The 14,613-nt window shown below is 41.2% G+C and overlaps 1 protein-coding gene across 14 annotated transcripts in view; it reads left to right on the forward strand.

Annotated features, from left to right (window-relative positions):
* msi2b (musashi RNA-binding protein 2b) overlaps window positions 1–14,613 on the forward strand; it is a 261,906-nt gene that overhangs the window by 135,599 nt on the left and 111,694 nt on the right. For all 14 annotated transcript variants that reach the window (XM_055226874.1, XM_055226875.1, XM_055226876.1 and 11 more), the window contains exon 7: window positions 1,995–2,043. In XM_055226874.1, the coding sequence (XP_055082849.1) occupies window positions 1,995–2,043 (49 nt within the window). The remainder of the gene's footprint in view (window positions 1–1,994; window positions 2,044–14,613) is intronic.

Here is a 14,613-nt window from a genome sequence, read left to right on the forward strand (position 1 = left end):
ACTTCCTCCTGGCTCCGTTGTTCCAGCTCTTTCATGACTGTGCTCAGATTTCTCTCTAGGCTTTCGTTCTCCTCCTTCTACTACCAAATAAATAATGTCAATAATTGTGACAAGCCTACATGATTGGTCTTTTGCTTTGTACTAGTTTGTGTCACCATTTGCCTCTTTAATCATTCTTCATTCATGAAACTGCATACAGATTTTGGCTACCTCACTTGTAGTACACCAGCTTCCATTCTACATATAAATTGAAAATAAGCAGTAATAATTTAGTCCACACTGTTGTGCATTTGCTAAGCCCGTCATTTGGCCTGCCTTTAACCTCGGCAATATAATTAGTTCCAGCGCATGGCGAAGGGGAAATAGGTGAATACTCGCCAATTTCTGCAGTAAAATCATTTGCTAGTGCTGTTGCAGTGCTATCAGTGCCACAATGTTTTTAAAAGCCTCACATTACACAAGGCAGAGGCACTGCGTTGTTATGGTGACTTTTTGGCCCGCTGCAAAAACGTGTCAACACAACGTGCGACACAATCATCATTTCGTGACAATGCGCCTGTTGCCATAACCACGAGAAGCCAAAAAATTGTAATTAGAATTATATTACCGACCCTCACTGTCCCTTAGTGCTTGTATATGGGTTTTGAATCGGTGTAACTAGGAGCAATATTTGGACATTTTTTGTGAAATGTTATTGTGAAGTGCGAGTGGAGTGCCTTTGAGCTGTGGCCTGTGAGCCGTGCAGTGAGTAACTGGGCTCTCCAAGCTGCGCCGGCTTCTCCTGTGCCAAAATGTGTGCCACCAAACCATGTGCCAGTGCAAGTCTGCCCGGCTGCCAGACACTTCTTTTTATCCAATCAGACGTTTCGACTGGAGCGAGACCCCTATTCTTCTGCTCCTCCTCCTCCCCTCGCCCAGAGTTTTGTCTCACAGGCTCCTGTTCGTGTGGATGCCTCATCCCTGTACAGCATGCAGCCTTACCTAGAGACCATAACCACCAAGCGAAGAGTGCACAGTGTTCCCCCTCTTGTCTCTGTCTGCTGCCGTTCCACTTCTGTGTACTTTTTATTATTCTCCGCGGACTAAACCACAGGCTAAGTGGGCCAACCTTACTCACGATTTTAGGGATTTCTATAGAGTAACAAAAGCAGAGTGCCTCTAGAGATGTGTTTTTCTGAGGCGGGTGAGAGGAAAGCTGTTGTCTGTCTGTGTGTGGCTTTATTGGACATGATGAGGGATGATATTATGGAGGATGCAGCAGCAGCGGTGGCAGCACAGAGATGAGGGAGAGATCCCATTTGTCTCACGCTCACTTATTGTAATGTGTCTATCTGTCACTTCGGCTGAGGACGGACATCTGTGTTTGTTCATATCTATGACACATAGTTATTTCTATGTGTATAGTACCTTTGCTAAAAGGAAGAAAAGAAAAGCATATATAATGTATCTGAATATATATAAGCTTAGGTCATCAGTGTTAGGCTTTATTTGGTTTTCAAAGCCTGTTGCATTGTACTTGTACTGTGTATATGTTAGAAACACATTGAAAGCTCGTTATCTGTTATGGTAAAGCATTTTTTTTTCTACTGACCTCTTGTGGCTAGAGGTAGTATTGTATACCCTATCCAACGATAATGATTAAAAAAAAAAAGTGTGCAATTGTATAATAAATGTGCCAGTTTATTTGATAAACCAATGCTATAGAAATGTGTGCCATATGGGAACTTTCTATAATTTAAATTGCATTTACATTCTCGGTCTTGCATTTGTATTCTCAACACAATGATTTTAATAATAATAAAAAACTGTGTCCTCACCATGACTGCATAAAAGAGACATGCCGAGAAAGAAAAAACTATATCATAGGAATGTATAATCCATGAGTAATTACAGTGACTGGAATAAGAATGACATCAGTCAGTGGTGAGAATATTACGTGATCTCCTTGCTAACTAGGCTAATGCTAACGTTGGTACTTCTCTTGTGTCTTTCAGGTCGACGACGCCATGCTAATGTTTGATAAGACTACTAACAGACATAGAGGTAAGCGCACAACCTTTTTCACTCATATTTTTTCTGAAAGGTGAGAAAACAGTGATTGGATGTCCTTTCCCCATGAGCTACCACAGAACAGTTCCATTTCACATGATATTAGGTGTGCCATCTGTTGGACAATGGGAGCGTGTCGGAGTAATCAATAAGCTGGTTGGGTGTTTAGAATGTTTTTGAGCATTAGCTTGTCTGGTGTTAGTGCGCTCTGTCTGGGCACTGCTGATGGGCTGATGGTGTGAGTGTTTCAGAGAGGTGCTTAAAGGGTGTAAAGATGGCGCGATGGTGGGCGCTGTGCAGTCAGATAACAGCATCAGATAAGGCCCAGGAGAAGCACTGACTTTATCGGGCTCTCTCATCGGCTCCTTATCTCACATGGAGGGGGACGTCTCTCTCTCTCTTTCTCTCTTTCAAGCAGAGGACTTTCCAAAGACAGCTTTTCCTTCACAGTGCGGGTGGTTAAGCTAAAACTGCTAGCTTACACTTTTGGAGTTTTGTAAAGTTATGGTCTGAACAGTCGCTGTGTGGTATTGTAAAGTCAGTACGTTATTGGTAAAAGCAGCTGGAGAACCCTTGAGAGGATTGTTTTTCAGTCTATATTTAAAACTTCCATATTAAGTTTGATAATATTGGTGCTGTTACTGAGACATTTCAACTTTTCTCTTAATTGTTGCCAGTAGGAAGCAGCAGACAACAAATCCAAGTGGTCAACATGGTACAGTATAACATTTATCACAGGTGTATTTAAGGAGGAGGTTGGTATAGTCTAAACTAGTTATTCCCAAAGTAGGCACCAATGGTTCCCAAAGTGGTACAATGCAATTTTAAAATTAGGATACTGTATTTATTCATTTTTTAAATAGAAAATACAAATAAATACAATTAACCTGATTTTAAATGTATTGCAAGTTGAAATGAAGACACATGTAAATTTCAAACTCCAACTTCTGGTCTAAACTCAGGTCACAAACCTTTTGACATGCCACTAATTTCCATGTGCACACCTTTAGAACAGCTTTTTCCAATGGCAAATCAGGGGGGACGGACCAAGGGCAGCCAGCATTCTCTCATCCCAAAATGCTTTACAGTTACATGCAGGCGGTATGCAGTGGTCTAATTTAGTCACAAAGTGTCACCTTTACTATATACAGCAATTTACAAGAAAAAGTCAGCTTAACCTTCACCTAAGCACTGTGTGAATTAACTTAATTCCATTCATATATGCTGTCCTTTCTATGCCACGCAGCTACTGGCTCAAAATTTGGCGCACAACTATAACATATTTAGACAAACTGTTCCAATGTCCTGGTCAACTGTGTTTGTTCAACTGTAGATTTAAAATTGTGTGATTTACAAAACAAGTTGTATCTCTCTGTGGCTGATACAATGGGTATACTTATATATTTGTACATGGAGTGTGATTTCAGAAAATTGAAATGTTTTGATCAAGTAAATGATTTGACTGATGACTCAATAACTAATAACACATTGGGAAAAGCACTAATATAAAAATGTACATCTTCTTGAAGCACACAGTCATTTAGCACTGGCTCCTCGCTGCTGGCTGCTGTAGTAAAGTTTGGGAGACAGACTGTCCCTGGCTGTGTGTATGTCGCTACATCATGGCGTGCCTGAGAAGTCGACAGGCACTGACAGGTATTTTCAGTGGAAAAAGGAGCCGGCACTTCTCTGTTTGTCACACCAATCAGCTCGCTTGTACAGGGGAGCTGCCATACCGCGTCTCCACTGCGCCTGGCTGAGTGCTGTTTTGCCATATAGATGTAAACATTTCCTCTCCTACCTGGATAAATGTTTAAGTGGATGGGATAGGATGCTGTATTTTGTGTTAGTAATGCCTGCTTTACTCTCCCCTCTCTTCTCAATGTAACTGTCTGAGAGAAAGACAGAGAGTGTGTGTGTGAGTGCGGCGAACCCTTTTAGAAGCTGGTAAACAGTCTCTAAGTGTGGAACATGTGAACTATAGTGGAAGTGATCTATGGCTTTGAGGGGATTTTGATCTGTAGTGACAGAACGCAGTGTGAGGTCTGCTTTGAGACACAGGCTTTTCCCTCAGCCTCTCTCTGCTGCTGCTCCTGTGTGTGCCTGCACTGAGGGCCTCTGAGGAACAGGAGGATGCCTCTGGGTTTACAAAATGCCCTTCAAATGGAGACAATGATGGAAAAACAGGGAATCTGCCACTGGAATATGAAAAAACGTTTGCACATTCTTTGTAGTGTAAATAAAAATAAATGTAATGTGATGATCAGCTATTCCATTTTTACACAGTAGAAAATACACACAATCAAGCTTTGAAGGTGAATCAATTTACTGTGTCATGAAGAATAATAACTTCCATTTGATGACACCACCTGTTTGCCTCGATGCAGAGTTCATTGCTTGAATGTTCCACAGTATGGCATTAAAACTAGCTATCTTTTATCTAGCATTTATTCAATTATTAATCTGTTTTTAATAATAATGCATTAATCTCAAAGTCACTTTACAAATTCGTGTATTATTCATTCACTCCACCCTCGGTGCTGGTAAACTACTAATGTAGCCACAGCAGGCCTGGTGCAGACGGAAGCAAGGCTGCTAATCTGCGCCATTGGTCCCTCCAACCACCACTAACACTCACACACCACTTTCATGCTAGGCGCTGCAGGTGAAATGCCATGCCTAAGGACACAACAACAGTATTTGCCACTGGCACCCAATGTGGAATTCTTAGCGGTCTCTGGTCCAAGTACTAACCAGGCCCAGCGCTGTTTAGCTTCTGAGATGTGACGAGATCAGGCTTTGACAAGGATGTTTTGGGCACTAGAGTCCTTGAAAAACATGAATTCTTACTCTGTTCAGCCTGTAACTTGGCCTGGTGGCATCACAGCTTGTCACCTGGTGGAACATTCCTGGCAAAGTAATAATAAATGATAAATTTAAGTGTTTCTGTAGCTGAGAGGTATAGAGATAGAATAACATTAATGTTATTTTAATGCAGATTATGTTTATTAGGAGCATTGTATATTGTGTTTATATATGATTTATGGATGTAAAAGCAGCAAGGCAAAGACAAAGACACTTATTATTGGATTTGATGACCTTCATACTCCCACTGAAACAACAGTTGTCTCTTTGGAAACACATCCAAAAGTCAGTGATACTCAAGCCTTTCCCAGTGACTTTGGGTCTTGAGAAGTGTACAAAGTATTTCCTGATTTACACACTATGACACACAATGTCCCAAATATGGTCAATCAATCAATCAATCAATCAACATTTATTTGTAGAGCACTTTACAACACTCAAAGTGACCAAAGTGCTTCCCAAAGTGATATTCAGAATGTGTCACCAAAATGTGGTGCTGCTGTTTCCAACATCTTATTTTGATATTGTGTCCTTTTTGGATCACAATAGGTTTCCTAAATGAAGAGCCCAGGATATCTGGGAGGGCCAAAGAAAAGGTGAATAATTCATGGGAGTTAAACGAGCCGTTGGTGTGATTGTGTAATATTAATGCTTCAGCAGCCACACGACCACAGAGGAACAGGGCAGATCATTGGGACCAGCCTTCTATTGCCCACAGTGACAGTGATGGGGATCTGCAAGCCTGTGTCTAAATCAATTCCCCACCTGTGTTCATTTTTTTTCTTCGGATTGACTCATGAAAAAATAATTCCATATTTTTGTGCCTCGACTGCAACGTATAAAAAATAATACATTTCTGTGATTCTGTGCTTCAACTGACCAAATGGTACAGTGTGCAGTTCTTTACTTCTTTAAAAGCTTTTTGCTTATTCCACATTCGCCTGCCCCCATAATAAGTAGTTCCTAGTGCTGTGCAAAGTACCATGAGAGAGGTTTTTCATTTTTTAGTAAATCTGTCACCACAGTTGTAACATATTGTACACCTCTGTTTGATAAATGTAATCTGTATATCACACTTCATACAGTTAACATAATTAGTTGTGAGTTATGCTCTGTAATTATCTATTGGACCAAACAGAGGTTATTTCATATGTAGAGCTCAGTGGTTGGTTGGCATCTCAATAATAGGTCACAAATTAGAAGTTGAGAGGGTAGACTTGACAAATAGAGGTGTAGCTGCGCAATTAAGTTAAAACGCATATTTTAAAAAATCAATTTATAATCATTAGTAGCAACTGAGTTATCTCTCACAAATATAGCAATACAACACCACAGGACATACCCCTTCTGTCTGTATGAATCCTTGTCATATACTGCACTTAACAACATGGTGTGCAGCTGACTAAATAACATCATTTATTGTTTTGCATTGAATTCAGAATACAGCTGTAATGTCTTGTGATGTTCTTTTTCCTGCAGTCACTGATGCACAAAGCTAAAGCAGACTCCATCCACATGATGGTTACAACCCTTTATACATCCTTGTTCAAACTTATTTCTGCTGTTGTGTTTATGTTAATTTCCTCCTTCTTTATGTTGAGTTCACATTTAAAGTCTCTTGTAGATGTCTTGGCCACACTGCGTTTCTGCTGCGCGTTTCAAAGCGTCAGAGTGGCGTGAATCTGGCGTTGACACGGCGCGTCTTTAGCGTTCAGGCGTCAGACCCTCTGTTCACATTTCGAAAAGCTGAAAAAGCTGAACCTTTGGTGTTTGACGCACAACATCAACCAATCAAAAGACAACGCTCAAGTGACAAAGCGACATCATTATCGAGAACAAGTAGAAAGACATCAGCCACAAACTAGCAGCAACTTAATTATGCCGGCTAGTTTAAAGGCTAGTCACAGACACGCCTCCGCAGAGTTGATCACCTCCGCTGATGGCTTTTATGTAATAAATACATTAAAGTCATTCTCTCAACCTGGTCTGCAGCGTTCACAAAGACACAGGGAAACAAAACATCCAAAGGCACTCGCAGACCGCAACGGTCAAGATGACGTGCATCCTGAGCCTCCATGACACGCATCGGAGGCGTTTGTCCTCAAATGCAAAAGCGTCCAACGCATTCTTGACGCCCCAGAGTCACACTGCTAGCATCGAACATTTATGTAAATTGGCTGAACGCATTCTGTACTATACAGGAGACATGGCACATCCCTTAGCCAATCAGGAACGTAGAACACAATGCACCTTCATACACTGTAAAAAAAAAAAAAGCATGCAAAAGTGAAAAAGTGAACCGCGATATAGCGAGGGACCATTGTATTTCGATATTTGTTTAGATAATCTTGATGAAGATTTTCAAATGATGTTATGCCAATCCACATGTACTAAATTGTGCCTGTAAATGTATACGTTACAAGTATCAAACAAAACTTGAGTGAACGGTCAAATTAGCTGCAAAAGTGTAGAAGTATCCCTTTATACATATGTGTACCACTGAGATTATTACATTGTTTTTTATTGTAGAGGATATACTCAGTATTAAAATTTCAAAACAACCATTGCGATATTCTACATTTTTCATATATCTCCCTCCTCTATTCACAGTTTGTAAGTATACACTTAAAATGTAGGTGCTACAACATTATATTTTTGTTTTATATAATATCTTTTTGTCGTATTGTCCATTTTGCATGAACAACACTTAAAATGTCAAAATATTCTTGTACCTCTCCCAGTTTGTGTTTTCCTATGGTCTGTGGCAGCATGTGGCGGTGCTGGTGAGGGCATGATGGACACTTGATTGTAGTGTTGCTTTCTCTGAGACTGTGGTGAATTGGTTGGAGGACAGACGTCACACTCCACTAGCAGCAGCATTGTCCTTTAGACGCTCCCTGTGTGCCACATTCTCTACCCTTTCCCTGCTTTTCTACCTCCTTTTGTTTCACTCCAATTCTGTTTTTCTTTTACACTATTTCTGGACTGTTTTTGCCGTGCCACCATTGCTCTGGTCGCTCTGTCATTCCTGCTCCAAGGACACTGACTGTAAGCAAAGCCGCTCACAAAGGCACAAGCTGCACACCATCTCGCTGGCATTTAAAAGACGAGAATAAGGCCAATTGTGTTGGAAATTGAACTCTCCAAAGCCTTCCTTCCCAGTGCAGAGGCATTGTGGGTGCGCTGGGTGTCTTCGGTGAGCGGCGCCGGCTGTCCAGAGGTTGATGCCAGAGGGCGTCCATTGTTCCACGCTCCACTGCAGTGTGTCTCGTTCCCGCCTCTTTTCCACCTTCTATTTTTCTGCCTGACACTCATTTTCTGACAGAAAGACACTTAGTAATGTGGGCATTTCTTCCATGACTTAGGTGTTTTTGCTCAGTAAAACAGCCTTGCCAAGTACAGCTTGTTTACTTCCAAATTGAAAGAAATTATGTAGTTTATTATGTTCATCAGTCAGGTGATTTCAGGTGTAACTAGTTTATCTTAAGTTTATATTTGTAGTACTTTTCTAATTATGTTTATATGCTCTTGTCCTTTAGAGGTCATAGTAGAAAGCAAGCAGTTTGCATGGTGTACGTCCCAGATTACAAATCCACTTTCAGTTATTAGTCATTTTACTTTTCCGGTGTGGTTGCTATCACTATCAAAAGTGTCGTGTTCTTCATATTTAACTATTTGCCAGTTTGTTCATATTTATGTTCATTGTTTTGCGTGTTCTTAATTGATAGTGAATGGAGTGATCTGCCAGAGGTTGGGGTAGCCTTTTGTAAAATCTTTCTCTGCTGTCACATGACATGATCACAAGTATTTCACAGCAGAATTCAGATACATTATCAAGAAAATATATTATAATCTTTGTTTTCACATAAAATGTATCATTTTGAAAGAAAGGTGCAGCACATGTTGAATGAACGGTTCATCATGCTACTTAAAAGCACACTTTATTAAGCGGCACTTGCTATGGAATAATTAGTCTCCTTTCTCTTCACTGCATCCCTTGGCTCTGTATCATAATTCCACAATCCACATAGGATCCTTTCAAGTGGGACTATATACTATCACTATACAATTACTCTGATTTGATTATTCACAGGCTGCGTCCCAGCATCCTAACTAATCCACATGAATTCAGAAAGACACAATGCAAATGAGTGCATTGCCATCCCAATGTTAAATGACTCTCCTACAATTAGAAGTATCTCATTAATTGGGTCAAAACTGCATGCTACTGAGACTGCATGATTCAAGCTCTAGTTATGTAGTTTTGTGGATAAAAATACTAAATGTGTACCTGTTTGTCCTTGTTCACACCTTTTGAATTATCCCATTAAGAAAGCTGATGTAACTCTCGTGTAACTTTGTTTTTATATTGTTTTACACTAGTTCAGACCAGACACTACCCATTATAGCAACTTCATAATGACTGATTATAAAGCTAAATATGTTTTTGAATGATGCAAGTATTAGTAATGTGCGACAGCAGGAGGAGCAGATAAAGAGGGGAATTTTGCTGATTATTACAGGAAGCATGTTCCTGGAGAAGCCTGGGATTCCTGGTTGTGTGTGTCTGAGGCCAAGGCTGTGTGCATTTGTGTATAGGCCTTTATGTGAGCTTAAAGGGCTGGTTTTCTTCTTGGCAGAGGAACAGAAGACTGCATTGTGTGTTTCTGTAATCTCTTTACCTGAATTGGCAGCAAAGCTAGCAAGTGAAGCTCCCAGTGTGGAATTGGCACTGAGAAGTCAATGTCACACTGAGAAAGCTGCCTTCCAAACAACTGCCTGTGTCTGTGAATGGCTGTGCACGCCAGTGACAGCATGCGGTTTTGAATGTGTTTGCCTTTGTGCATTTTCAAGGCACATTTTACAGTGCCGTGCTGTGCAGTGTGGACATTAACAACAAAAATATGCAGCTCTGGGCTAACTTTAAAAGCACATTGTTTAGCATTTCCAGTGTCTTCGTCACACTCAAAAGTGCTTCATAAGCTCTGGCTCTAGGATACATAAGCTTAACCATAACAGAGACTTGAGTGGTATTAGGTGTCATTAAACCCCAACTATATGACATAAATGTACTTCTCTCGCCTCGCTGGGTGAGAAGAACAAAAATAATTGGCCTCATTATCTTTCATCTCCTTGGCATATTACATTCATTATTTCCTACAAAGAGTGCCAGTATGAATCGTGTAACCTGTGGAGGCGCCTGCACCTTCCAGGTTAACTGCTGCTCCCTGAAAAGCTCTGCTGTTTGACGTCACTACAATGGCTCATCAGCCACCGATGCTCGGGATTGAACATGGCCGGCTGAGCAGAGGATGTCTGTCTGCAAAGTGATTGCTGGCTCATTGACTGAGTAGGAGGGAAAAACGAGGAACAAGTACAGTGGAGGACGAGGGCTTTAGTACGGAGAAGTCGAATAAAAGGCTCGGCCAGGAAGAGAAAGAGGAGGAAATAAAGAGAAAGGACCGCGCCTCAGTGGGACGCCTCCCCTGCTGGCTCCTCGGGCTTCAAAAGAGCGCCAGGCAGTCTAGGCCTCCGCTTCTAGCAATTAGAGATCACTCCAGCGGATGCCTCCTGGCCAGCCTGCAAATCCCTCAAAAATACCCTCTGATTACTACTGTAGGACACAGGCTGTTTACCAAATGGATCTAGCACTGCTGAGAGTGAGTTTGATAATGCTTTCTTTTGTTCGGGCAAGAGAGGGAGCTGGGTCATTTGAGTTTTAAAGATGGCGAGACTTCAGAGGTGTATTTGCACCAAGAGAAGAGTAGTTAACCAATCCTTTAATATCCCATCCAAAAGCCTTCCAAACAAATGGCCAGTGCTGGTACTGCTAGAGACAGAGCAATATCTGGAGAGAATTCAAATACAGTATCTACTCAGTAGCACATTTACAAGGCCAGGACTTTTTCTGATGGTAAAAAGCTTCCACTGCCAACCCCTTTTTAAATAGATGAATCCCTGTAGGTTGTGCCTCACTCGTAGTGTTTACAAATGGCAGTTCCGGTGCGTTCTGTGACTGGTGTATATGCATGACTGCAGCTCGTATGCCTGCCTCACTTCACTGATTGACGAGGTGTACAAGTGGAAGCCCATATTCCCACACCTTTTCCAGCAATGCTTCATCCTTTCCAACATTATCTGACAGACTGCGAGTTGTATCCTCCCTCCTCGACAGACCTGATATTAGCGATTAGTGTGAATGTCAGTTAATGGCAGAGCTAATCATACGCTCTGGGTGTAGTTCCACCTGAGGCCCCATGCTTTGGCCTAATCACACTGACAATGGAAGTGACGTATTTAGCCACTCATAGTAAGTGCTGCAGCTCATCAGGGTCCAGGCAGGCTGATGGCACGGCTGGCCTTCCCCGCACACAGCTGTAGAAGGGCATGCCCTGACCTCTGGGACCAAGGTTTTGTCACCCACAGACTACATAAATGGACCAATGCAATAACCTCCTAACAAGAAACAATGACACGACAGCATGGTAATGGAACACAGAGCACAGAATTAACCTGTAGTACCAGAGATTGTTTAATTGATAGCTTGTGTTAATGTCATAATCTATTTCCATCCAAAAGTATTTTGTGAAATACATTCTTAAATCTTAATATTCCATTATACATTCACATGAGTAAAGTTTAGGATCTTAAAGAAATAGCAATTGACCATGTTATACAGTGTACTCCCATCCTTAGTTTACTGCTCACAGTTACATTTTATGTATTCATTTTTATTGTTCTCTATTGTTCAATTTTTGAAAAAAAATGCTATCACTTGCCCCCTATCTCCGCTCACTTCTTTGCACATATTTGTAATTCAAATGTAGGGTTCAAAAATGTCAGGTAGACTATACATTTTTGATCATTTAAAACACAGAAATTAAAATCTGCTGCTTGCTACAGTGAAATGCCACTATGATGAGGTGGAGCTTCTGGGATCTGGAGTTTTGAACAGGAAGTCACTGGATCTCTTTCTATTATTAGGATGTTTTAGATAAATATAGTGGTTTACAATAAGCGAAATGTAATCAAAAGATCCATGTATGTTATAGTTTAATGTTAAATACTATTTTATAATGATGCAATGAAAATGGTGCTATATTCAGCTACTGTATTTCTTCCTGTCTATTCAGTAAATATGTAAATCTTGCTCGTGCGATTAGCCCAGTGGGATGCACTTGACAGTTTGGCAGCCGTCCGTCGCTCACATCTGCCACACTATCAACATCGACGCAGCCTCGTCTTTTTTCAGATTCCAGTGCGGCCAATACGACGGGTAAGTTTGGTTTTGAATTAGACTCTGCTGGGCCGGCCCGGCATGACCACTGCACGAGGAGGCAGGATGAAGGCAAGAGATTGTGGAAGAAGGCCTGGGGTTTTAATCTCTTCCCCATGTTTATCTCACCACCAGGAGACAAACCCTATGCCATTAAAAACATCAGCTACTCCCACTGGTTTGCTGTACGGCTGCACCTCAGAAGACGTTTGAAGGACAAAATGAAAGAGGCCAAAAATATGTGAGAAGCAGGGCGTTTATGTGGGCAAGAAATGGTGTGATTTTATGCATGTGTATTGATAGAGGAACCATATTGATTTGAATTTTCAATGGGAAACGTGACTGTGACCAAAAGGTGTGCGTTTTTATGCATTTATGCACTATGTACAGTATTCTCCATCTTGAGGGAAAAAAAATTATGTATTTGAACAAAAATAAGCAAACATCTTTGTGGTCGCAGCTGCCATGAGAAATCAGTCTTTTCGGGAAATGAAAATGCCAGATTGGAATTGTCATCATATTGAAAGTTAACCAACCTTTGACCTTGTAATACCAGCGCGACTTCTCGATTTGTGACCTGCTGGAGGCTCTTAGAAAGTGAAACCATCGGGGAGGATCTACTGCTCACATCATCATTCTCAGAAGACCTAATAGTGGATTTACCAAGGTTAAACCCTGTGAGATTGCAGCCAGCATGACCTGCGATGCCGAGTTTACATCCACACAAATACACACTGAATAAAAGAATGTGCACAACAGTGTCGAGCCGCATTGGAAAAATAAGATTCTTTGAAATTACTTTTCTACATTCACAAGCTCAGCCAAATGTGGATTATGTAGTAAAAGTCAATGCATTTAAAAAGCCAAAGCGAGATCCATATTTCCATAGCTGCGGTATATAGACGTACAGGCGAATGAGCTAGTATTGTTTTCTCTGTTTACAGACTGATTGGTGCCCAGCCAGTCATCTCCTATCTCTCTAGCCAGGTGGCTCCTGTTGAAATAATGCTACTTCATCTCTTTGGAATATTTGTGAAAACATGCTAATTGCACCTTTTTTCTTATTTTTGCAGCCATCAAAGGTTTGCCAAAAACATCCCTGCCCCCTGCAGTTTTTTGAGAAAGACTTGTCAGAAAAATACGATTTTTAAAAGTATATGTAACAAAGTGTGTCATATTTACAGTGCAGTCTCTCACAGATAACTCATAGATTTCCACAATTCTTGTCTGAACCACAAGATGAACAAAGTTGTTGTGAACAAATTGTTATTGTTGTACTCTTGTTCCCAAGTCTTTCAACTTTGCCATTTGTATGATTGTGAAAAATATAGACAAAATATAAGCCTAATAATATCACACAATGGAAGAAAATTGAACAGAAAATACTGACTTTATTATAAGGCATCAAGTTTTCTGTATAAAACTCCTACTCGTCCCTCTTCATCTCAAGTGTAATCATATACTCCAACCCACACGACTGAAAAAAGCCCAATCAGTGAGGTGCAACACAACAGAAATCATGTCTTACATCAGCGCCAGTCGACTCACCTCATTTTAGATTAAAAAGTCTTTCATGTCTGTGTCTTTTGTCTCTTTATGGGTCAAACTCGGTGCTCTGGGCTGTTGCGAATTTGTGAGTATCGCTTCTAAGCACCTCCCCTGTGCACTGTCATGGCTGCCTGTTTATTTGGAGGAAACTTAACAATGTTGGCCCTACTTGCTGCTGATTGGCCTCCTACTGCCCCGCTGGTTTACCACTTAAACAGTTGTAGGAAGCGCTTTTGAAGTCGAGGGCTTTTTATACGGGAGCAGCCAAAACAATCATAGCTCCACGGGGTACGTCTTGGCACAGGCTCGGATGTTGCTCTACAAGATAGACTTGCTTTGTGTTCGTCTTTTGAAAGTACATCGCAGTAGCATGCAACGGAAAGTGCAATTTCTGTCCACAATAAACTAGTGTAATAAGCGACTATTCAAAAGGGCACACGAATTCTGGCCCAATATGCAACATCGGCCACCATGCTGCTTTATGTATTTGGAGGAGCTTGCCATGTCTCAAAGCGACACAAAAACACATAAAGCGTAATATGACAATTTCTCCTAAGGGACAATAAAAAGGCATTTTCATATGGAGGGCACTTTGCGTCAAGAAGAGTGGCTGTTGTAACCTGGCCAGTTCAGAGTGCTCTGTGTGGTGGTGTCTTGGTGTGAGTAAGTGTGCTGCGGTGCTGTAATAAGGGTTGCCTAGCCAAGCGTAAGTGTCAGAGTGGAGATGCCTGGCTCATTAGGTTCTATGGCAGGATAATATATGAACAGAGCCTATGAGTGTTCGCACAGGTGAAGTGGGGGGATGAGAAGCAGCAGCCATTGTTCTAATGCTGATTTTTGCCATAGTAACAGTGGGATAGATAAGGAACTTGCCA

The sequence above is a fragment of the Periophthalmus magnuspinnatus genome, chromosome 14 (genome assembly GCF_009829125.3).
Source record: "Periophthalmus magnuspinnatus isolate fPerMag1 chromosome 14, fPerMag1.2.pri, whole genome shotgun sequence".
NCBI lineage: Eukaryota > Metazoa > Chordata > Actinopteri > Gobiiformes > Gobiidae > Periophthalmus > Periophthalmus magnuspinnatus.